Raw genomic sequence first — 26,607 nt, forward strand, 5'->3', positions numbered from 1 at the left:
AATCTAGTACCAGCAGGTCTGTGTATTTTCATATTTTGAGTTGCAGAAGCTGAATAAGTCCATCTGCCTCATGGGGGACAGGCACTCTGCATGATGTCCACTTGTTTTTAAGAGTGCATGCTTCTGCTACCAGTGGAGGTAGAAATAATAGCTATTATTATTATTATTTTGCTTTTGAAATTATTACAGTGTGCATCACAGTTTTCAGACTTTTGGGCCACAAAATAAGTGATGCTAAGTCGTATATTTTCTAGAAGGTGCTATATCATCGCCTTTAAAACAATTTACATAGCATTTGGTTTGAAATCATATAAATGTCTTGCACTGCTGACAGACTTGTATCATATAATTTGTTTTATCAGAAAGCCTAATCTGTTCACATAAAAGATTAAAAATAGTGCTATGTCAACTTGGTAGTTTTGTTTCAAGATTCCAAGTAATTTATGCTATTTCTAAGATTTTTTTTTGGTTTAAAATATTTTACAGAACAGCACAATTAAAAAATAATCTCAGGCCACATACAGAATAAACTGGCATTTAAATAACAAACACAAAACATCAACATGATAAATTTCCCTCCTTAGAATGTTTAACAGTAATCACAGTCATTGAAGAGCAGGCAAGAGGAGGGGAAATGGTCCTAAATTTCAGTTTCTTTAAGGCTTTTTGTTTAACAATATGTTACTTTATTGCTTGGGATGAACTAGCTTAAGTATCTGTATTGGTCACAGTTGAAGTTTGTGGATATTCAAACAATAATATGAAATTAGTTGCATGGGCTTATTCTTTGGAGCCAAATAATTTCTCTAGCAATGTTAGTCAGTATACATCTTGACAAAGTCCTGATTTCATGCATCGTACATGTTTTCTGGGGTTTTTCTGTTCTGGTTGTATAGTTGGATTAATGGAAACATCTCCCATTATAAACATTCCTAACAAAACTGCCCTTTGGGGGCACTAATAAAAACAAGTTCATAAGTTGTTTGGAATTGTCCCTTACAGCTGTACTGACAAATATTAAGAGGAAGAGCTAATTTAGGTTGGGATTATTTGACTCCGTTTTCTATGTACTCAGTGATATAAAAATAAATTGAAACCTGATTTTTTTTTTGAGAACAACAAATATAGAATTTAAAAGAACGATCCACAAAGTTAAGAAAAACATGGCAAACAAAACAAGAAGAGTGTGTGTGTGTGTGTGTGTGTGAGACCTTGATATTAGGTTAACACAGGAATTGCAATCAAGCCTCTCTTAGAATTAAAGAATCATTTTTCAATGCCAGCAAAAGCTTTTTAGAAGTCTTGATCATCTTACTTTGAAAAAAAATTGGTGAACGGGCAGAGGATGTTGGTATGCACACCTGTAATCCCAGCTCTTGGAAGGCTGAAGCAGTGGGGTCATGGGTTCAAGGCCAGCCTGTGATACTTAGCAAGACTCTGTCTCGAAGAAATAAAAGTCTGTACATGCTAGTGGCCAACATATGTAGAAAGCAGTGTTGGGAGTGATAATATCAAAAGGAGACATTCACTTAGTGCTCTATCATAGTCATACTTACAACACGAGCCCATTTCACAGCTGAGCACTTACAAACCCCTATTGGATACCCTAAGTCCGGAGTCCCTCAATTCTCTTTAGACATCTCCAGGGCCCAGAAGCTCACTGTCTTAGAAAGTAGCCAACACCGATCATAGACAGTCCTAAATGTCGTGAAGTAATTCAGCCATCCATTCACAAGTACTGGTTTCAGTTGATGTCTATGGTTCTCGCCTGCTGACATAGCTAGCCAGAGTTCTACCTTCTAGTATGTCATCTTTCTCAGACAAGAATGCAGGGCATTTTCAGAAGGATTAGTGTTCAAGATTAGAAGGAGCCCTTGGCTACTTGTAGTCTAACCCTCTAGCCTATAGTTCTCAACATGTGGTGACCTGGCATAAACTGAATGCACCTTCTAGTTGGGGCAGCTGTGCTCTGTGACCTCCAGTCAGTCATGTCTTTTGAATCGCCTGTCATATCCCATCTCTTTTTCTCTCATGTCAACTTGTCCTCCATTATCCATTCTTCCTGTTTCAGTTCTGTACCTTCTTACCATCTGGGTTGTTCTTCATAGATATTCCTGCGTGAATATACTTTCCTTTAAAGTAATACATCCCCCTTAAAGGCAAATGCCCAGAAATTAAATTCACCCATTCAGGCACACGTAAAGAAGAACTGGCTTGTTATGGTAACATAGACCAGGATTATATGATCCTTTAAAGAACAGTAGGAGCCTAGGAATATAGTAAATATAAGTTTCTTGTCACCATAAACTTCAAAACGTTAGTTTTTCACCTGCATTGATTTAGCTTGTTTCCTGCACCTGTGTGCTGTTCTTTGCTTTTATGTCTTTGTGATTGGCACACTCCGACCCGTTCACCTTGTCATAGTCTCCTTTGTATTCCAACCCCCAAATCCACCAGATGCTCTGCTCTTCTTTGCTCCCGTCGTCTGGACATTTGAGATAGCTACAGCAATAAATATGCAAATGAAGACAGGAATCACTCCCATCCCCATGTTTTGACAGCCTAGTCCCTTTTACTGATACAAATCTTGGATATGTGAGGTGTTAAAAGTATGACCAGTTATAAACTGTTACCCAGGTGGACAGTTGAGTCAGTTACAAATGCAATTCTCCTTTGTTTTCAGTATAGGGCTTGTAATTTAGCAGTAAAAGAATTTTTAACAGACTCTCTGCTGTAGTCAAGTTGCATATGTACTCTATCTACTTAATGCAGCAGGTCATATCATTAGTATTTTTAAACTGTACTCTTCCTGTAAATCTTCCCTTTAATCATCAAGCCCATCCCTGATTTAGGTCAATATAAAATTTTCCAATCAGCCAAATTCCTCAGGATCTTCCTTCTCTGTTTGTTTTATTGAGATAGGATCTCACTCTATAGCCCACGCTGGCCTCGAACTCAAGGCCAGCCTCCTGCCTCTGTCTCCCAAGAGCCAGGATTACAAATGTAAGCTACCACACCTGTATTTTGCTTTCTCTTCTGCTTCTCCTACTGTCCATAAAAGTAGGAGATGTTCTGGGTGGTTGGCTAGCTCGGGAGGTAAATGCTCAATATTTTGAAAGTCCTTCTTCTATCAACACTAGACAGGTTGATTCCCAGAATTTCTACTTCTAGTATCTTCACTTTCCTTGGTGTTACTACATCTCCTATTCTTGAAAGTTTATCAAGCAAATAGCTATATTTGTTTCTGTATAATAGTTAAAAACTAAATAGAAAATGGTTAGTAACATTTACTTTTCAGTTGACCAAGATAAAAATCAAGTCCCATTTTTAATCATTAATTTTCCTTTGGTTCTAAATGAAAACTTCTTTCTAGATGTCATCAGGATTTCCCCCTAAACCCTGAGGCCTACACCCACACCTGGTTGAATTTTGACTTCCTTTTCTGCCCCTGCCTAATATCGGATCCATTGATTATCCTACAAAGAATGAGAGTGAAGGACGTGGGTCCTCTCCCAGCATAACTTTCACCAGTGTTTCACAGAAATGCAGGCAGACGGGCAGTTGATATTTGCGGGGCTTCCCCTCAACTGGATGTGACTTTATGAAGCTTCACCCCAGACATATAAAATGATCAATTCTTCCTTTCCCCTTCATGTTCCATAATTGCTAACATCCCACTTCACCAGTGAGAAAACCCGCAGTGCCTCTGGTGAAACAAGCATCACTTTCAGTCATGACATGATAGGCATGCATTGTGTGTTTTGCCTCTCCTCAGGCACATATGGGAGTCATAAAGGTTGTAGCTGATGAGGTGGTAGAGCTGGTGCCCTGCCTATGCATCCCATATGCCACCTGGATTTTAACATGTAAACATAGCGACTCTTAGGTCCTGAAATCAGAGACCCATTGAAGGAAAATGTAACACCCATGAAAAACCATCTGTATCTCCTAAGTTGGCCATTACTTCTATCTATCTTTAAGACATCAGAGAAGGTTTTTTATTAATTTCCTTCATTATATATGCATTCAAGCGAAACACTATTTGCTTTATTCTTTTTTATTTACTGGCAAATAAAGCAAATGCATCATTCAATGTTTACTAAAAATTCATGATTTTTATAGGAAGAAAAATCACTGTAGCTTCTGGCACATAAGGGTACATTCACTTGATTGAAGAAACAAGTGAATTTAAATGGAGAATTGACTTTAACAAAAATGCACATAAAGCTTACTGTGACTCTCATTTTCCATAGCTTCTAATATGATTCAGTCTTTGATGTTGACATTTTTGTAAGGACTGTTGTCATTTACATATTTGAAGTTTGGAAGTATTTGAAAGGAATTTGAGGCAAAAATTAGAATATTATCAGAGTAAGTTATGTCAACTAAATTATATATACAAATAAATGTCATTTTTTAAAATTGAATGCATGGCTGGCAGCTTGGCTCAGTGGAAAGGCATTTGCTGCCAAGCCTGAGAGTCCCCAGAACCTAAGTGGTAGAAGGGATTAGACCCCTGAAATTGGCTCTGACTTCCACACAGTACTGTGGCATGCGCCACCCCCAACCCCTAACACACAATAAATAAATGCAAAAAGTTTAAAAGTTGAATGTGCAAACAGTACAATATGTGGCGTGTTACTTAACGTAAATAAAGCCTGTACTTCTTTTCACTGAATAATTACATCATCAGGTGCAACCAGGAAATGAAAACAAAAAGTAGAAATTACATCATATTGTGATTTATTTCTTTTTAATTTTCTAATACTATGTAATTTGGCCACACTCTTTCCCATCTCTCAACTCCTCTTAGATCCTCTCTATCTCCCTACCCACTCAACTCCAAGTTCTTTCTTTCTCTGTCCGTGAAAAGAAAGACCCAAAGATAACAACAACAACAACAAAAAGACAGGAAACAAGAGGTATATATACACACAAACATGGAGTTCCTTTTGTGCTGGTCAGCTACTCCTGAGCATGAGGCCTGCCCTGAAGTGTGGCTGATAGACCCAGTGGCACTCTTAGTAGGGTTACTATCGCTGTGAGGAAACACCATGACCAAAGTCAACTTAGGGGGAGAAAGAGTTTGCTCACTCAGACTTCCACATAACAGTTTGTCATCAAAAGCAGTGAAAGAGTAACTCATTCAGGACCAGAAGCTGGAGGCAGGAGCTGGGATTAAAAGTGTGTGCCACCACTTTCCCGAAGGCAGGAGCTGATGCAAAGCCCATGGCTGCTTACTAGCTAGCTCCCCATGGCTTGGTCAGCTTGCTTTTTCTTTTTCTTTTTCTTTTTTCTTTTTTTAAAAAATTTATTCACTTTATATCTTGATCAAGACCAGCCCCTTCCCTCATCTCCTCTTCCTCCCAGCCCCACCTTTCCTCTCTTATCCCCCATTCCCTTTCTCCTCAGAAAAGGGGAGCCCCCTCCCCTATCATCTGACCTCAGCCTATCAGGTCTTATCTGGACCCCCTGCATCCTCTTCCTCTGTGGCCTGTCAAGGCCACCTTGCCAGGGGGAAGTGATTAGTGAGTAGGGCACCAGAATCTGTATCAGAGACAGTCCGTACTCCCCACATTAGGGGACCCACTGTGCTGCCTATTGACTATATCTGAGCAGAGGGTCTAGGGCCTCGCCATGCATGGTCCTTGGTTGGTGCATCAGTCTCTGCAGCACCCCCTCCTCTGGATTTATTGGTTCCATTGGTCTCCTTATGGAGCTCCTGTCCCCTTCCACATGCTTCTATACCCCCAGGTCTTCCATAAGGCTCCCTGTGTTCCATCCCATAGTTTGGCTGTGAGTCTCAGCATCTGCTTGGATCCTCTGCTGGGTGGAATCTTTCAGAGGACCTCTGTGGTAGGCTCCCTTCCTGTTCCTTCTCTTCAATTGCTTCTGGTATCTATTCTGTTTGGCCTTCTGAATGAGAATTAAGCATCCTTCCCATGGGCCTCCTTGTTATTTAGCTTCTCTTGATCTGTGTATTGTAGTGTGGCTATCCTCTATTATGTGGCTAATAGCTGCTTATAAGTGAGTACGTACCATGCATGTCTTTCTAGGTTTGAGTTACCTCACTCTGGATGATCATTTCTAATTCTATCCATTTGCCTGCAGATTTCAAGAATTCCTTGTTTTTAATAGCTGAGTAGTATTCTAGTATGTAGATGTACCACAGTTTCTTTATCCATTCTTCAGTTGAGGGACATCTAGGTTGTTTCCAGTTTCTTATTATCATGACTAAAGCTGCTATGAACATAGTTGAGCAAATGTCCTTGTTGTATGGTGGAGCATCTTTCAGGTATATGCCCAGAGTGGTATAACTGGATCTTGAGGTATCACTATTCCCAATTTTCTGAGAAAGTGCCAGATTGATTTCCAAAGTGGTTGTACAAGTTTGCACTCCCACCAGCAATGGAGGAATGTTCCCCTTTCTCCACATCCTCACCAGCATGTGTGCTGTCACTTCAGTTTTTTATCTTACCCATTCTGATAGGTGTAAGATAGAATCTCAAAGTAGTTATGATTTGCATTTCCCTTATGAGTAGGGATGTTAAGCATTTCTTTAAGTGTTTCTCGGCCACTCAGTATTGAGGATTCTCTGTTTAGCTCTGTACCTCATTTTTTAATTGGATAATTTGGTTTGGTGGTGTTTAATTTCTTGAGTTCCTTATATATTTTGGATATTAGCCCTTTGCCAGATGTAGGGTTGGTGAAGATCTTTTCCCACTCAGTGGCTGTTATTACATTCTGTTGACAGTGTCCTTTGCCTTACAGAAGCTTTGCAGTTTCATGAGGTCCCATTTATCAATTGTTGACCTTAGGGCCTGGGCTGTAGGTGTTCTGTTCAGGAAGTCGTCTCCTGTGTAAACGGGCTCAAGGTTCTTCCCTGGTTTTACTTCTAACAGATTTAGTGTGCCTGGTTTTATGTTGAGGTCTTTACTCCACTGGGACTTTAGTTTTGTGCAGGGTGATAAATAAGGGTCTCTTTGCATTTTTCTACACATAGACATCCAGTTAATAAACTAGCTCTATTTGTTCAAGATGCTATCTTTTTTTTCATTGTATGCTTTCGGCTTCTTTGTCAAAAATCAAGTGTCCATAGGTGTGTGGGTTTATTTCTGGGTCTTTGATTCTATTGCATTTATCCACTTGTCTGTTGCTATGCCAGTGCCATGCAGTTTTTATTGCTGTTGCTCTATAGTACAGCTTGAGATCACAGCCTGCTTTCTTATAGAACTCAGGACTATCAGTCCAGGGATGACACTACTTACAATGGGCTGGGCCCTCCCCACCAATCACAAATTGAGAAAATGTCCACAGGCTTGCCTATAGATAGATCTTATCGAGGCATTTTCTCAATTGTGATTCCCCCCTTTAAAATAACCCCCAGCTTGTGTCAAGTTGACATAAACCTATCAGGCACACCCTCCGTTGGAGGAAACTGATTTTCCATTTCTCAACAGGAATTAATGCAAATAGCTTCTTATTTAGGAGTGCCCTGATCCATGGGTCTCACAGACTGTTATTGGGAGTCATTTTATTACTGTTGTTTTAGCAGAGTAATAGCAGTAGATTTTCCTATCTGGTCTCGGGTTCTTGGCCACTTGGCCACGTTGGTAGTGCTAGGTTAGGCTCCATATCATGGAGTTGCCTTAAATCCAATTTTTAAAAAGTGAGTGGTTACTTCCATAATATTTGTGTCACCATTGCACCAGCATACCTTGCTGGTAGGTCACTAAGGTTTCCCAAGGAAGGGGAAATAGAATTTAATACTATAAGGAGATAAAGGGAAACTAGAATAGGAAGGTTAAATGGAAAGGGGGGATGGAGAGTAGAGGAAATATGAGAAAGGACAATACATTGTATAATGATAAGGTTTAGACTTAATTTCCCCAATTTTATAACATTCTGTTCTGAAAGTCTTGAGCTGTAGTTCACTTGTAGATCATAATGGACTCTTTTACTTAGCGTTTAAAGGAATGAAAGTCATAGCAATTCTTTTCAAAAAGAACTTATATTCTGTCAACTCAAAACATCTTAACCCGTAAACAGCTAAGGTTAATTGTAAGACTAAACTATTTGGTCTTCAACCCCATCAGAGAGTTGAGAAGGATTGAAACTTAATTACTTGAGTGAACCGAAAGTGCAGGTTAGCAGCTTCCAAAATGAGAAGGAAAAAAAAAAAAAAATGACAGAGACAGTTTGCTGCCTGAACAGTCACCCAAAACTCTCTATAACTTTGGAGCATAGCTGACAGACATATTTGTGAGGTAGAAACTATTGAGGACTTGCTTACCCTGTCTTGGCAGAGTTTGGTTGTCAACTCTGCCTGCATCCAAGCTTGCCCAATTTTAGGCAGAATTCTGTCTGTGACAGAAATGAGGATGTTTTGCCCAGTGGCTTGTTTGCCACGTTGGAAGCCATCTCCATAAGGAGATGCTCTTTGATGCTCGTCATCTTCTTAAGGTAGGCTGGGTGTTGCCAGGAGTTAACCTGTCTGTTGTCAAAGAATCTTTATGATATTAAAAACTTCTTAAATGCCATATTCTGTTTGAGTTGACAGAGATGAGATATGATAGATATTTATTTTCATTCATAATTTTAGACTCACTAAGATAAGAAAGATGTTTTCTACAAGGTTGCCAAATGCAATTAGCCAAAACACCATGAATGTAACATTCGTATGATCCCTGATTGCTCTGTGGTTCTTCTTGCTGTATGTAATTTTTCTACTTATGTGTAATAATATAAATGTATATGCAAAAAAGAAATTTTATTCTGACCTGTATCTCCCAATGATCCTATGTAACAACCATAGTTTGAATTTTTTATTTGAGAATAACTATTTCAAATTACAGCACAGGAGTGATACTGTGAGAGTTTGTAACCTTTCTCCAAGCATCATTGAACAAAAGAAAATTATCCTTGGTGATGATTATTTTCTTTGGCAACAAAGCCCTTCTTTCTAATTTAACTCTCAAAAACACTGCATTCAAAATCATTAGCTGTTCATCTGTGGACCAAAGCATAACCTCAAATGTGTTTTTGTTTGAACAACACCAAAAAAAAAGTTATACTAAAATTGAGTTGGTAGCATGCATTTACAACCAGAAGCAATCTTAAAATAAATAAATAAATAAAACTTAAAAAAAAAAAAAAAACACTTAAATTTGAGGTCCTTGAGAAGCAAGGGACAATGTAGCAGTTGGTTTGCTTTCTGCAGAAAAGGCCAGTGGGCTTTTGTCTGGGCTTAGCTTCACTATGGGTGTTGAAAAAGGAGAGAGAGAGAGAGAGAGAGGGAGAGAGAGAGAGAGAGAGAGAGAGAGAGAGAGAGAGAGAGAGAGAGAGAGAGAGAGAGAGAGAGAGAGAGCAACACAGGGGGCCTTGTAGTTACTGGGCTACTGATCTACTCCTGAGCTACCATCCTAGTCTCAACCTGCTTATTTACTTTACTGTGTGTTAAGTCATTATGATCGGTTGAGTTAGGTCTGCTCTGTTTGTACAAATGACATGAAGTAAAAACGTAATTACTACTGTTCCAACATTTCCTTACAACTCATAGTTTAGCTCCCTTTAGAGTGATGCAAATTTATAGTGTGTTTTCGATCTTCAGACTCTGTTTTCATCTTGTACAACTAAACAAGCCCTGGGAGAGTACCATAAAATTAAAATATGGATTAATAGGGAAATTTAGGGCACAGGACCAGATAGACTTGTGGAAAAATTACCTACACTACTATCAGTATACACTCCAATGAACTTCTCAAATATGTCATCATCCTTTTTGTTGCTAAAATCCCTTCTGAAGGGTTCAGTTAGCTCCAGGGCTACCTGGCTTTTTACTGCAGACTGCACTTTATTCAAGGCAGCTGGCAAACCTCCCAGGTAGAGTAGGAAGTACATTATCCTCCATGTTCTGAAGCTCATGGGACTCTCCCAGCTTTGTTCTGGAGAGGCTGCCAGTGAGAGGGCGCACCCAAGGAACTTAGAGTTGAGGCTCAGTCAAATATTCCACAAGGGATTTTAGCAAACAACCATCAAGCCAAAACTGTAAATGGAGCTCCCAGGGAACAGCAGGACATGCTAGCCTTCTTCCTCGAGGCAGCTGGATAGATGCCCACTTTCCCTTCCATATCAGATGCCCAGTTGGCTGATGCATCCTGTTTCCTCAGAGCTGTTCTTCGCTGGCCCGTGCCATGGCTCCTCTCCTGAATACACACTGTTTCCTTTTGGGAAATGGACAAGGGGTATTTAAGTCAAGGTGAGCCCTTGACTTCAGAGCCTCAAGTAGAGTGCAACGCGAGTTGCAGAGAGGTGCATTTCACACTTTGGTAATTCTGTGTCATCTTAGCATGAGGAGTCCCTGAGAACAAGAGATCTGCTGGCTCAAATTTTATATTTCAAATGCATATTGCATGAATTTAATCAAAGCTTTTTCTGTTTATCAGTGAGTTGTGCTATGAGTATTTTTTAATCAAATTGATGTTCCAAAGACTTTTGGAAACTCTTTTTTTTTTTCTTTCTTATTTTTTCTTTTTAGTGGGCACTGAGAATTAAACCTGGGTCCTTTGGAAGAACAGCCAGTGCTCTTAACCACTGAGCCATCTCTTCAGTCCCCTGGAGCTTCTTTACTAATTAAAAGGACAAAATTTCCATAGAATTGCTTTTGCAATACTATGAAACATATTTGCTAATTATAAATGTAATTATATATGTGAATATATATATATGTACACATTAAATAAATTATGCAAAAAGGTGTATGCCATGTAACTGTTGATCAGGCCAGTCATGATTAACATGTAAAACCAAAAGAGTAACTTGCTATAAACTGGCACAAATTATAATATGTAATCTGTGGCATGTACTTAAGCCGAGTATTTCCACACCAGCCTTTATTGATAAGTTTTATTTGGATCCAGGTTCATCACCTTAAATCTGAAGCCCCCTCCTCCTCTACACTCATTCTGTTAAAGGTCCCTTTTCGTTATCAGTGTCCCCTTGCCTCCCCTTGCAAGTCTCAACGTCAAATGTGTTTCAGAATTACAGTTTTGAGGAACCAGGAAGTTGGTAGTATTCATATACTGTATATTGTATAAGAGGTGTCACTCTGCAATCCAACCATCCAGTTCTTCAGTGAAATGCAAACATGTTTGCATTAGGAAGGATTTTAGGGACCAGAAATAGCCTCACATCTGTTTTAGTAAGTTTTTGTCACTGGACACATTTGCTACAAACTTAGAAGAAAAACTTTAAACTTGTGAAAACTATTTCATCTTCAATCATTTTGAATAAGAAATTACAGGGTATTGAGATATAGAGATAGATAATCTTGGTTTTTCCTCACCCTACAAGGATTATCTTCCTTAAACCCACTGACTATTGCCTACAACTCCTCCTTCAAGTATTCCTAAGACCTCCCACATTCACAGCCTATCAGAAATTTCCAGGCTCTTTCCTAAGAAAGGCATGTCTGATTCCTATCCCCATTCATCTCAGATTCTGCCTGCCTCCTTCCTCCTGACCAAATGCCCTTAGTATGGCATATTCCCCTAATTAGGATGGCGGTTCAGTACATCTCCCATGTCAGTTACCGTCTGGGTTAATGCTCCCCTTCTACTAGACTTTGACCACCATACGTCCGTGCATTGTACTTGGCACTTACTATTAAATGATACTGCTTTGTGAAGGACCACTCTCCTTATCAGTCTAAACTCCCACAGGAACCCTACAGCTCTGGTCGTGGACATAGTATCCTGACCTAGCCCATGTAAAGAGCAAATTAGCTGAAGCAGAGGGCCAATTAAGAGCATAGCTGAGGGGTGAGAAGTAGGGTGAAGGAAACAGAAAAATTCAAGTGAAAAAGAGCACAAGTGTATGAGAAGGCATCCCAGCTGAGGACTGGGAAAAGGCCTGTCTCATTTCTGTCCATAAATTTAATATCAAAAGCCTTCATTGATTATAGTAGAATGTTATTAAATTCTGAATGAATGAATGAATGGTGGGAGAGAAAATATAGAGGCTCTGAAGAATTATGGAAAACTTCATGGTTGAAAATGTATCCCGGACCAGATGTAAGGGTACGAACGTTGGTTCTGATACTCACGGTTAGGTGGGAGAAACCTTTAACTTCTCTGTTACTCAGACTCTCCCATCTGCAAAGAGCATTTTCTTAGACTAACTCCCGGCACACAGTGAGCACGGATGTGAGTGCCGGCCAACGCTTTCACTCTTATCATTATTGCCATTTTTTAATCTAACATTTTAAGAACCCCTGATACAAGATTCCTTTCTGGATATCAATATGGAGAGAATAGCTCTGACTCAATTATACCAAACCCTTTATAAATGAGGTTTATGCAAATTTCATCTTGGTCTCTTTCCAGGTGGCAAGTCTGTTGTTTTTCTCTCTCACACATCCTGTGTCTATACTTTTTGGCTCCCCTTGGGCCAGGACAACTTTTCTGTAATCCTGCTTGTTCTTGCAGGGTTTCTTGGCATTGGATCCTTACAGAGTACTTTTCAATGATTCCTGGCCTCTCTTTAAAGATTATTTTTATATATATATATATATATATATATATATATATATATATATATATATATATATATATATATATATGTTGAGCCTTTTGCCTTGTTCATATAGTTTAGGCAATTTTTGCATTGGGCAGTTTCAGAATATTCTTGCCACCATTCTGCATATTAAGAGACATTTTATATTTTGCCTTCGGTGTAATTTAAAGAGGTTTTTCAGTATAGAGATTACTACACTGTTCTCTCTTTGATATTTAATATTCACACTTATCACTCACAGGAGATGTAATTACTGAGGTTACTGGACTTAATATTTATGATGAAACACAATATAATTGGAGTATCCATGAAAAGGAATACTTGTTTCTTGTGCAATTGAAAATATTTGATAGTAGAAAGCTAACTTCCCTTAATTTATGCTCTTTAAGTCAGCCTTTCCATAAATTACAGATTATGATCTTTACAGGTTCCTACCTGCACATTACATGGTCATTCAGGGAGCACTTTTAGCCTTTATCTCCATCTGGTTGGGTTTTGTCTTTGGACAGAGAAATTATATATCTACTACAATATGGAACAATTCAATAGCAGACTGCTTTCATTCAATGTCTGTCTTTCTTTCTTTTTCTTTCTTTCTTTCTTCCTTTCTTTCTTTCTTTCTCCTCATAATAGTTAAACCAGAGTCATTGTTGGGCCTCAATATTTTTGTATTCTATGAAAACATTTCCCCATCTGGCCTTCCTTAACTAGAAGCATTTTATCTGCTTATAGAAAAATTCATCTTTTCTTATGCACATGCATGCCCATTGTAATGATTTTTTTTGTAATGCTGAATATATTTGGGGCAAACGAAGTCACTGTAGTATGTGTTATGGAGAAACTCAAGAGAGTTTTATTTCTCATAACATACATGCTTTTGGTGCATCTCACATAATATGGTTTGCTTTTGAGGTCTCTTGACCCTTTATAGGTAAAATAATTATTTATCTTTCCCCTGTCTATCAGTACAGTCATGCCTAAGCTACACTCTCATGTACTATCCTTTGCCTGTTCACATTATGCATAATTTATGCACACTTATAGAGCAAATTAAGAAAGCAATAGAAAAAATACATGTGTCTCTCATTTTGAGTCATTTACCTGTGTAGAATTTTTGTGAAGAAAGGCAGCCTCTCCCTGCAGGTGCAACCACCCACTATTAAACCTCTGCTTGCTTGCTTCCACGTCTGCTCATTCCAAAAGTCCTAACTCTTCCCCATATCTGTATTTCCTCCACAGTCTGCATAGATAACTTTATGCAGCCACATGACTCCTGATCCCCAGCTCTGTCTTCATTTATTCACTTGTATTTTAATCAGCAAAAATTTAATATATTTCATCATGACATTTTCATATGTGTATCACATCACTGTGTTTTGCTCATTCACTAGCTATTGTCCTCTCTTGCCCCCTCACCCCCAGCTGCTCTGCTTTCCTGCTTTCACGTCTTGCATGTGCACACAAGCTTCTCTCTTCTTTTATGGACATATCCAATTACCACTCCATCACTCAGTTCAAGTTTAGCAAACCCATTAGTCAGTTCAACATCTGTGACAACATCTGCCCCCAACCCCCAGTCTTGATCCCCTCCACCACCTTTCTGTTATTCAAGCTTAGACCTATGAGCATTGTCTGAACACTCTTGTCTTTAAGGAAGTAACAAATTCTGGGACTCCATCTTTAACAGCACTGGAAACTACTGAACGACTAAGGCGTCTTCCTATCTTTAGCTGTACTCTTGTACTAACCTTGTCTGGGAGGGTGGTAGGCGCAAATTCTATCCTCTTTACTGCACCTCTTGTTGTTGTTGTTGTTTAAGGCTTATTTGTTTGTTTGCTTATTTTTGAGGTGAGGTCTTGCCAGATAGCCCAATCTGGCTAGCTTTAAACTCCAGCTTGGGATCCTCCTGCCTCAGTCTCCAAAGTGCTAGAATGACAGATGTTTGCCACTGAGCCTGGCTCTGGCTTGCGATCCTGCATGGCATTGAATCCTCCTGTTGTAGCACAGTGAGTGCTACATAGAATGGGATCAACAAGGGCTACTTTTTTTTTTTCTTGGTTTTTCAAGACAGGGTCTCTCTGTGTAGCCTTGGCTGTCCTGGACTCACTTTGTAGACCAGGCTGGCTTCGAACTCACAGCAATCCACCCGCCTCTGCCTCTCGAGTGCTGGGATTAAAGGCATGCGCCACCACGCCCAGCAACATGATATTGTTATCAGTTTGTGAGCTGTCTAGTAATAAACAATAAAACAAATAGAAACATGATCATAAACACAAGCTAGAAAAATTACAAAATCTGAAACGACATCTAGGATTACATTTCTGACTCTATTGACGCTTTATTGACTATATTCGATGAAACAAAATTTCTCACTAAAATGTAATGATGTAACACACGTCATTACTGAATATACAATAAAAATGACCTTGACATCTGGACTTTATGACTACTAAGTAGTTGGAGGAATTTCTCACAAGTTGATCTATTTGTGTAAGTCCCTTTGAGCATAAGGCCATCTTTACTTTCTAGAGGGGACAGCGGGCCCAGATTGCAGCAATGGCTGGTAGATGGCTTGAGTGTCTGAATTCTTGGGTAAAACTGTGGGCTGCGTAAGTTAGCCTGCGTTGCAAACTTGTACATCTTGTTTCTTAAGAATTCCAAATATTTAGGGGTGAAATATGATCAAATTATTCCAGTATTTCAGCTTATTTCTGGATTTCTTCACTCTGTTTTTCTGGGACACATTTTTTTTTCCCACACAGGCTTGAACCATCTGTGTACCAGGCAACTTGTTTGAGATGTAAAGCTGAGTGCAATCTCTCCATTTCACTTACTTAGAAAGGGATATGAGTAATGATGGGGAAATGACCTGCTTAATGAAAAAGCACACTTCTGCATGAGAAGCTAGGGAGCCTACCTAAGAGTCACCATCACAGAAAGCCAGGTCCTAAAGTTGAGCGTTTAGCACCAGTGCTTTGGCACCATCCTGAAAGAAGCACACAGTCTGCCTGTGAGGTAGCTGTACCCATTGTGAGATGGGATTCATTATCACCACTAAATGGTAATAGGTCTTAAAACTTATATATTCTACTCCAAAAATGTAACAGTATTTGTTTTACATTAAAAAACAAACAAACAAACAAATTTTGGGCAAATTTTACCGCATGATGATTTTTTTTTTTAACCTTAAAGTTCTTTATGATAAAGTCTTAATGTAAAAAAAAAAAAAAGTTTTAATTATTTAATATTAATTAAAACTAACAAACTTACAGGGTCACTTTCTCCATATTTTGAACAGACTTGAAACTTAGGGTTCTTGTTAGAATCTAGGAGGGAACTTTTACTTCTAGGTCCTAATTCCCTCCTGAGGTCATTTCTGAAGTCTTTGACGTTTTATTTCTGAGACCACATGGTAGCATTTCACAGTTAACGTGACTGAAAGGTGTCATCTAACAATGCAAGACGGAGTTCTTCAAATGTAGATTTCCAGCTTGAGGCCTAGAAACTGTGCAGGCCAGAATTACCTGGCCACTTCCGTCTTTCGATGTCACTATAAAACGGGGCGCAGATCAAGAAGTGACACGACATGGTGCTTTTGTGTGACTATGCCGCAAATCTGGCCAAGCAACAATCTGGTCCTGCTCAAATATGAATACAAGAAGTGACTTACTTATGTGTTGAGAGTTCAGAGTGTTTGGAAGGCATACCATGTGTGCTGTTAAAAAGTCCTTAAATTAAAATTATTTTGTTAGATAATCGTGTTTCAAGTGACAGTATGATTTATCGCCACTAATCAAGATTCTGATCCCTTCTTGACTTCTTGTTTGTATCTGTTTTTGTTCTCTGTTACATAAATATGAGATTTATATATAAAATTCTGACTGTGTAATAGAGGGCTAATGAGTCACAGATGGAAGGATCCTGGCACATGACCACCTAATAACATTTTAAACTCATATTCCATAGTAAAAACAAAAGCAAATTGTACACATCTGTTTTCCAACTTGTGGCATTTCTGAGTTTATGCGGAGTCAATGCTTAAAGGACCTTCACTTAGAGAGAAGAAAAGGAGGACACAGATCACCTCCAACCTGCCTGGCCACTGACTACCTTTATCAGAGTAGCTTTGGCACAAGGGGTGAGGTATGCTTGGCTTCCTAAGAACTCAGCGCAAGCTCAGGTAACAGGACTGACACACGTCTTCATGCTACAAACCTTATTTTATTGATTGTCTTAAAAAGCAAAGCATATTCCCAATATCAGGAAAAAACATTAATAAATTAATATGGTTAAAAACCTAGAAATTCTCTGGCCTTTGCTAAAAATATGTCCTCAAGCAGAAGGGTGGGGCAAACAAAAGGGAAACTGAAGCTATGCATTGCTGGGCTGCCATTAACGCATACAGTACATGTGGTCTATGATTTAAATGGAATAAGAATTTCAGTTTCAAATAGTTTTTAAAAAGAAATGGAACAAAGGCAGGCATTTCTCTTTCAGATTTCCCCAGTTGATACCACTGTGTGACTAACTTCATACCAGTTGCTACAATCTGGCTTCCAGAAGCATCTCCCCCATTCTCCTTGGCTGAGGAATCCAAAACCACTTTTTTGTTTTAAGGGGTTGTGTGAACTGTCAAATTCTTTTGGGAAAGTTATGTGACAGAAGTGATTACTGTGGAGTGTGGCCATAAGTCACCCTGACATGAAATCCGCATGCTATAAGAGACAGATCTCCATGCACCTCACAAGAGTTCCTGAAAACAGGGTAGACCCGAGAGTCATCACGTGATCAGAGAGAGGAATTTTGATTTGTTGGGAGGTGATAATTTTTTTTTTAATGTGGCAAACTGTGTTTATTCTGAAGAGTCCTTCCAGTCTGACAATAAAATTCTGTTCATGGTTGTCGTTGATAAAATAATTAATATGTGGGTTATATGTATTATAATTCCTAATTTGTAAACTGAATACAAGTAGGCAGGATGTTCTCATAACAACGTCTGCAGTTATCTCCATTTTGTACTAACCTTTTAAAAAAGAAGTTTCCAGAAATATTAAGAGCTGCAAACTGTGCACAGACCCCTTGGTACCCACCACAATGAGTTTGCAGCCTCGCCGTTCCATGCTTTATGGGATGGCTGTTTTACTCAGGAGCCTCTTGTGTCTAGTTTGTCAGAGTGTACCCAGAACCTGAGTGGGACGGGGGAGGTTTTAGGCATGCACCTGTTCTGTTTGTCTACCAGTCTGTGTGACGTTTTTGTGTCGTGTTGTTTTGGTGTTGTGCCACGTCCATAGGGCCTGCCAGGCTTCCCTACAGTTGCTGCCCTCCACAGCAATCAGATCCTCACCGTCAAGGTTTGTGGATGATGTGTGTGCTCTCTTGGTCAGAGCCACCAGCATAAGCGTGAACCAGAGCCATTCATGGGAGTTGCCAGCTTCTCCTCGTTAATGGCGGGTGACTATGTGGGGCACCTGGGACCTCATGTGCATCAAGGAGGTCAGACAAGGTCTAAGAGAGAACCCCCTGAGGAGGATAATGAAGCTAAGCATGTACAGTGAGGATGGAAGGCATAGCTTCCTTAGGAGGCTGCCTCATATCCGTGGCTGCATCCACTCACATTCTAATGCTCTATGATGCTTTTCCCAGCCACCTAAGTGATTCTAAGCCCTCTAGACTTGGGGTGTCGATATCTGGTTCGTGACGCATTTATGCTGGTTGGCAAATCTGACTGAGTCGGAACTGGTGCTTTGTCTGCAGACTTTCCACTTGGGATCCAAACGCAAAGTCATGCTGGTTCACTTGCTTTTGTAAGTGGGTACAGTAAAAGACCCCACAACACTCACACATCCAAATCATGGGGTACAAAAGGGACTCATTTCTAATCAGAAGTCCAGACTTCTTCCATATCAAGGTTTTCTTTCCTCCCGAGGCTGGGCATCTGTCAGACATGAGCGCCAGTTCCATTTTATTTAAATGGTTATTATGAGTCTAATGCGTATATCTTTATTTCTTCCTCGGGGCCTTCTGATGCTTATTCTTCAACTCTCTCACCTCTGAACTTCAACCTTTGACCTCACCTGACTGATCAGATGGTGTTTCCTAAAATCAATCATGGCTTTCTCTCTGCTGATCAGCAGCTCATTAAACGCCGGCTGATTAAGGTAGTGCTGCTTCCTGCTGGATCTGGTTCCTTCTTTGCATTCCGTTGTTGCTCGGGTGCTTTGCGGGTTTACCTCTCATGCATGGCGCAGAGGTGGTGGGCGGGTCTTTGCAGATATCCCGGATAAGATTATGTTGGGTGAGCTACAGTATAGAAAGCCCAGCTGGGGTTTTTTTTGGTTCTTGTTTTGGTTTTTTCCTTAACCAAGACAACATCAGCTGTAACCAGCAACCGACACAAAATTCCTCTGGCTCTGATAAATTGTGTCCATTTTTATCAGGAGCCCTTTATGCTTAATCTTAGGTTCTTTGAGTAAATATATTTTAAAACTGAAAATATAGCCACCCGTTGATCAGGGGACACGGGACCAATAGAGCATTGCCATAGATACAGTTAAACAAGGGCTTTTTTATGGCTCTGACTACAGTAATAGGCAGTGCGCTCTGAGAGCCGTGCTGCCGGAATGGGAGCTGCCTTAGTTTAGCATCTGTTTGGCTCCCACAGGTAAATATTTACTCCTTGCCGGCAGGTAGATTGCCAGCAAGTTTCATATTTATGGTGGACTGGTTCTTTCAACGTTAGTGTAGATTGAGTAACATGACTTTAAAGTGCTGAAATAGAACCTGAATATTAACTGCTCGTGATTATTGTTGGTTCATTCTCTTCCTCCAATCCAGGGTGACCAAGGACAAGCTGGGCCTCCAGGACCCCCAGGCCCTCCAGGTCCGAGAGGCCCACCTGGGGACACAGGGAAGGATGGCCCCCGAGGAATGCCAGGAGTACCCGTGAGTCTCCTCCTGGATTATTGTTCTCCCGGGGTTTGTTCTTGTTAAGGGGTAAGAAGTGAGATGGAGCAGGTGGTAAGGCATTGTAGGGCCAAGAGGTCATGTGACTAGAGAGACCTGAGGGAGGTGAATGAAGGGCCGGTCATGTTACAAGGCAGGTCAGCAGTATTTCCCTTCTGTTGAGCCCAAGAAGGGCCAGAGGCCTGCAAACAGCACCTGTGTGGATCTTAGGTGCTTGGCTTTGGGAAGTGTATAGTGAGAAATACCCTGTCTTGCCTCTATCCTGCCTGCTGTTGGGTATGTCACTGCCAAGCATCAATAATGTTTTCTTAAAGGCCAGCGGCACCTACGGTAAAGCCCCGCACTGCTGAGGGAAGCCAGTGGAGCTTTACTCATATGTGATCACTTGCCAACGGCCTGGCTAAGATTGTTACTCAAAACAATCAAATTAATGACTCTGGCATCAGAGGGTGTGACCATATTATCACTTTCTATGTGTATCTGAGACTTGCCTAACAGAAATCACTTTCAAATGATCTCAATACTAGACTGAGTTATATCAGTAGCAAACACATTGGGTACTCAAAAATTATACAACTTGGTAGATGCAACCCAATAATTTAAAGAACTTTATGGATGAGATGAAAATGGCGTGGTTGATATTGTACTCCAGGGCTAGACACTAAGGTTTATTGCTGAGCTAAATTTCATTTAATGTGTTGCTTAAGTTGTTTTCAGTAAGAATTTTTCTAGTTCAGTGGTAAAAATGAAAATATCTTCGAACAAAGTAGAAATGCTTGAAAATAAATCCAAGGGAAAAAATTAAACTCTGCCATAGTTGGTAATGTTATTGCATGGTGTCTTTGCATTTTAACACATATATCTTTGTATTGTTTTTCTAAGAATTATTCCATGTGTGAGGAGACAGGGCACTTTCCTCCCTCTTTGCTGTCATCTCCTCTAGAGTCCCGTTTCCCTTTCTGAAGGTTGTGTGCTTGCTCACATGAAGTTAGGAACCGAGTCAACTCTTTCTTGGGATTGTTTTCCCTGAGCATGCGAAAGTGGTGAACTCACCCAAGGCCTGTCTGCTCAATGTCCCGACAGTTTCTCAGATTGATCCTGCTGAAGAGAGCCTTCCACAGCTTTGGGTTATTGACAGCTAGTCATCACAGTGCCTGTCTTCAAATAACCAGTTAAAAGGTAGCAGGCACCGTGGCTTATTCCTGCAGTGCCAGCTCTTAGGGGGCAGAGCCAGGAAGAGCAACGTGAGTCCAAGAGCAACCTGAGCAGGCTGGAGAGATGGCCCAGCAGTTAAGAGCACTGGCTGCTCTTCCATAGAACCCAAGTTTGATTTTCAGCACCTGCATGGAGACTCACGGCCATCTGTAACTCCAGTTCCAGGGATCAAACACTGTCTTTAGCCTTCTGAAGACACTGCACACACATAGTGCAGAGACATACATACATGAAAAATACATGTATGCATAAAACAAATATTTTTAAAAGATGTATTTTTTTTTAAAAATGACAAACAACATGGCCTATACAGTGAGTTCTACCAGTCAAAAGAATAGTGAGAGAACTTGCTTTTTAAAACAACCAAAACAAAGAAATGATAGTCCAAAAATATTATTGCAAGGAAAAATGTATAGATCATCCAATATTATATATTATAGTAGAAACAAATTTATGCTAGAAGTTACTATTAGGAGACAAAGATTATGAAACTGGGGAGATGGTCCAGGGAATAAGTGCCACACAAACATGAAGATGAGAATTCGAGCCCTACCATCCATGCTAATGTAACACACAGCTTAGTGTGAAACCCCATTGCAGGGAAAGCAGAGACAAGAGGATCCCGAGTGATGCTGGTCAGCCAATGCCAATCTAGACAATTTTAGTGGGTTCCAGTTCAGTAAAAGGCCCTACTTCAAAAATCAAGGTGGATAGCAATTGAAGAGACACCAGATGTCAACCTCTGGCAATGGGACCCTTTACACACAGGGGCAAATAAACTAAAGAACTTGACAAATAGATTTGACTTTTATAATGGTCTCAGAGGTAACTTGCATGTGCTAGTCATAACCACTAGAAAAAAAAATATGTTCTAAAAGTGAGCTGGGTGCTGCAGAGATGGCTCAGCACCTGCTTCTCTGGTTCCCAGCACATAGTGGTTCACACTTACCCTTAACTTCAGTTCCATGGGGGCTAGTGTGCTTTTCTGGTCTCTATGGGGGCACCGTGCACACGGTACACATACATAAATGCAGGCCAAACACTCTGATCTGGAAAATACTCATTTTTGGAAGACCAGCAACATCTATGTATACTGTAATTACAGGCACAGATCACTGTAAACTAGTAGCCAGAGACTGTCATTATGCTGTGACAGTAAGTCGCACTAGTAAGTTCCATGAGCCTGACCATTGTGGAACGAAGCCATATGAAAGAGCAGAGAATTCGAGCAGAATATTCTGTCAGTTTTTAATAAACAGCTCTGACTGATGCAAAGGAACAAAATTCAGCATTAGCCCCTGCTCACATTGCTACTTAATGTTGTGGCAAGAGTGACTCTCAGGCCTGATGAGGTCTGTCTTTGTGTCAGCATGGGGAACACACGAGGACCTAGACTAATTTTATTAAACCCTAAAATGCTTATACGATTACAGTCAAAGAAAGGCTATCGGCTCTTTGTCATATGTTTATATTCTAGTTAATCTTAAAAAACAAACAAACAAACAAACAAACAAAATGGTACTTGATATTCACATAGCCAAGCAACACTGAGAAAAGGAAGATAACTGAAAATTTTTAAATACTTTCTAATTACTTGTTATTATTAATTTTTTTAAAGGGTGAACCAGGAAAACCAGGAGAACAAGGCTTGATGGTACGTATCTCAGTTTATTTTCTTAATGAAAATAATAGAAAGGCAGGTTATTAAAAACTATGGTCAAGTTTGTGTGTGAGAAATCAATCTGTTTGTATTACCCAAAACAGAAAGAGTGATTAATGAAAGGTAGGGGAAAAAAGCGTGTTGTACTTACTACATGCTGAGGATCACAAGACTGCTGTCTTACTCGGTGTTCCATTGCTGTGAAGAGACGCCATGGCCATAGCAGCTCTTATGAGGAAAGAATTTAAGTGGGTCTGGCCTACAGTTTCAGAGGCTTAGCCTATGTCATCATGGTGGGGGACATGGTGGCATAGAGGCAGACACGGTGCTGGAGAAGGAGCTCAAAGTTGTATGCCCTGATCCAAAGGCAGCAGAAAGACTGGGCCTCTCCTAAGGTTTGAAAGCCCACCCCCTGTGACACACTTCCTCTAACAAAGCCACACTTCCTAGTCCTCCTAATCCTGTCAGAGAGCTCTGAGCATTCAACACATGAGCCTGTGGAGCCATTCTTATTCAAACCACCACAACTGTACAGCCATGGAAATGATGGTCGCTACACATCCATAAAAAGGATGGGGGTGGTAATTCCAGATGGGAAGACAGGGAGAAAGAGTGGTGTAGAAGGTCAGAGGAGCTGACATCAGCAACTCAGTGTTAACAGAGATTAAATTTAAGGATGTGCCTATTCGTTGAACTAGAGAGAGAGAGAGAGAGAGAGAGAGAGAGAGAGAGAGAGAGAGATTGTGTTCAGTGGGAAAGAGCAAGAAGACCCGAGTTCAGAGCTCAAATTGCCATAGCTACCGGAGCCTATAACTCCAAGACAGGATGGTGAGGGGGCAGGAAGATGCTTGGAGTTTACACAACCTGCAGAGTGGTAAAAAGATGTGGGGATGTTTATCTATTTATGTACTTTCTGACTATTTGCCAAAGGGTTCTACCCAGAGAGCAATTTGGGATTTCTGCCACTTAGCAGAAACAGACTCACATAGAGAAATGATGTTGCCTGAATTTGTGTAGACACAAGCGTCCCAGCTCCTTGTGAGTTGTTGATCCTCTGCCAGTATATAAAAGTCACATAAGGTTGCCGAGTCTGATGAATGCACTTTCAACTGCCTCTCTCTGCCTCTTTCTCTCGATCTGCCATTCTAACCTGCTGTATGTTTTTTTTTTTTTAAATATTATTGGGGAAAATTGGATGATCTCCCTGTTACCCAAATACCAGAGCATGGCTCAGGCATCCCTGGGATGTAGAATGAGGGAACCAATCATGTTTGAGTGTCCATGCTCACATCATGTGGAGAGCTCAGGAATAAAACTACTGCCTGGGTAGGAAAGCTAATGTGCTGGCTACAAACTAAAGTAAGTATGCAAATGGGCGAACAAGTAAAGGCTTCCTGCTTCAGGAGAAGCCTTCTTAGTACAGCACAGAAGACCAGACACTCTGCAAGTGAAAACGCCCTGGGACCAAGCCTCACTCACCCCAACATGGACTCTGCTATTTGCATGGCTTGTAAGAACACGATAAATAATCCGGTACAGATTACTTTTTTCCATATCATTTTTTAAAAACAGAAAATTATAAAACATTTGCAGCCTACATGGAGGGACAGACAGACAGCATTAGTTCATAGTATTCTGAGCCAAAGAAGTCTTGGAAAAGTGGGATATAAGTTTTGAAATTGTTTTAAGCACCTATAATTTCTGTCCTCGAAAAAAATCATCAAGATATGTCCATATTATTTGTTGCTACATCCTAACCTCCTTGATATCCTCAGGAGCCCTTGTAGCCCTCGAGTCAGCTCAGAATTATCACTGGCTTCAGCTTTCTACTCTGACACCCAGTGCCACACCCTAAATGTATCTAGTATTCTCAAGTTAAATGGGTGTCTCAGAACACTGTTCTCCAGGATGGATTATACGAACAATGCATAATCTCACTTTCCTGCACCTTCTTGTTATATTTGTGTCTATGTTCTCAGAGTGTCAGAAATAGGACCCAGGGCCTCACACAGACTGGGCGCCTACTCCACTAAGCTATTCCCACCCCTAATTTAAATCATTAAAAATAAAATTTTTGCCTAGCCCTAAATGAATTACAGTGTCACCTTACTGTGCTCCCATTTCCCAACTTATATAAAAACCGTCTTGAAGGCAGATAAACATTGGCCATATTTGCTATAAACCTTTTCGTCTCTCTTTACAGTCTTCAGATGAGTTCATGTCTCCTTTTCTAGACGCAGCCAGGAAATGTAAATGAAATTGCAAGTGTCCCAAGGAACTGTGGGCTTAATGGTCTTATAACGTGCATTTATAGATGCTCTCTTTCAAAGGTGTAAATTGCTGCTTTAAGCGAACAGCTCTCTAATATGTAAAACGGCTAAACCCTTGCGTACATCTTGTGATCATCCACAAATGAGTGCCACTCCTGTGCAAGTCCGACCAATAGCCAGAAGGTCTCTGTGCCCTCCCCCTCATCCCGACCCCAGCACGCTGACTTGTGTCACCGTGTGTTAGCTTTGCCTGCATTTGAATTTTATACTAATTGATTCGAACAGTATGTCCACATTTGTGTCTGGATTCCTTCATTCAGCATTGTATTTGTGAGATCATCTACTTCTGTTTTAATAGCCTTCACAGCTGTTCAAAAAAAAAAAAAAATAGGAGGCAGAACATAACTTCCTCTATTACCCCGTTAAAACTCCATCACTCAGAGCAGTGAATGAATGAGTGCCTGTCTGACCGTGGGCAAGTCACTTAACCTCTAGATTCCTCATCCGTTCAGAAAAAATAACACTGTCTTTGCGTGCCTTAAAAGGTAGCCAGAGACAAATGCAATAAATTAATGGAAATCTCTTTAAAACATATATGAGTATGTTATCACCACTCTTCGTCCTCTATATGGCACAGGTGAGCATTGGCTTATAACATGTGGGTTCATGAATTTTTTTTTTTTTTTAAGATAAATCGGATTTTCATGAATCCACCTATTTTTAAGTTGCTAGAGAGTTTGGTTCTTTCAAACAGTCCTTCTCAGAGCCTTTGTGAAAAGCAACACAAACTAAACTTGAATGTTTTATACTTGCCTGTCAACGTGAATGACTCCTGTGTATTTTAACCCACCTCAAAAAAAAAGTATACTGAATATATATTTGAATTTTTTGTTTGTTTAGATTTAGTTTGGGCTGAGATTTTTGAGACTCAACTTGTCTTTTTCCAGGGTGGTCTGGAAATCACTTTATGACTCAGGCTAGTTTCAAACTCAGAATCTCCCTGCCTGGTCTCCTGAATTCTGCTATTGTAGGAAGTGGCACCATACCCAGCATTTAGAATGGCCATTTTATGATGTAAGATCACTTGTGGAGCTTATCTTTGTGTGTGTGTGTGTGTGTGTGTGTGTGTGTGTGTGTGTGTGTGTGTGTGTGTGTGTGTGTGTGTGTGTGTGTTTAAACCCAGAAATCTGTTAGGAAGAAAGGTGCCCTGCCTCAGTTGTGCTAGTCTTGAAGGCACTTAATGTATGGTGTAATCTATTGATAGCGATTGCTATTCGACATACCTTGTTGCATTACAAGCAGCAAGGGAAGCACTGACATCAAGTGCTCTGCGAACCACAAAGAATTCCACAGATGACTAGATTTCCTCCTGAGACAAATGCCAAGCAATGTAAACTGCCATACATACAGAAAGACTCAGGAAAAGCTGTAGAAAATACTTGCATAGTCAGTGTGACCTTATAGTATGCCAGTACTGCAGCCGGGAGTACCTTGCTTCTGTTCTGTTGGTCGTTGTCGCTGAGCCTTCTGAATGTCACGTCACATTGTCACATTATCAGTTTCTCATGATGCTACTTCGCACCCACCAGTTCAAACAGCGCACAATGGGTAGCACTGCTCCTTCCTGGCCTGCATGTCCCCCATTGATCTGAGTTGCTCAGCAGAGCTCATGTGGATAAGGGTTCTAATGATACACTGGAGGGTCTTTATGAATTTCAAATGTCTCTCATAATGAGATGAGGCAGCTAAAAACCAACCTACCGAACCGTTTATGATATGTCAGGTAGGGATTTAGTTTTCATAATCCAGGATGCTCATTACACTGCACCATAATCATCTGAAGATTAACAGCAGACATGATACAGTAAGAGGGGAAGCCTGTGCTCACGCAGGCCTGCTTCCCTTGAATCCTTCTCAGCATCCATT

The 26,607-nt window shown here is 40.4% G+C and overlaps 1 protein-coding gene across 1 annotated transcript in view; it reads left to right on the top strand.

The window, feature by feature from the left end:
- The window catches only part of Col25a1 (collagen type XXV alpha 1 chain), a 397,457-nt gene that overhangs the window by 266,566 nt on the left and 104,284 nt on the right, over positions 1–26,607 (top strand). The window contains exons 8-10 of the mRNA XM_051166005.1: positions 18,660–18,731; positions 19,408–19,515; positions 22,370–22,405. Of these exons, the coding sequence (XP_051021962.1) occupies positions 18,660–18,731; positions 19,408–19,515; positions 22,370–22,405 (216 nt within the window). The remainder of the gene's footprint in view (positions 1–18,659; positions 18,732–19,407; positions 19,516–22,369; positions 22,406–26,607) is intronic.

Source organism: Acomys russatus, chromosome 23 (genome assembly GCF_903995435.1).
Source record: "Acomys russatus chromosome 23, mAcoRus1.1, whole genome shotgun sequence".
Taxonomy (NCBI): Eukaryota; Metazoa; Chordata; class Mammalia; order Rodentia; family Muridae; genus Acomys; species Acomys russatus.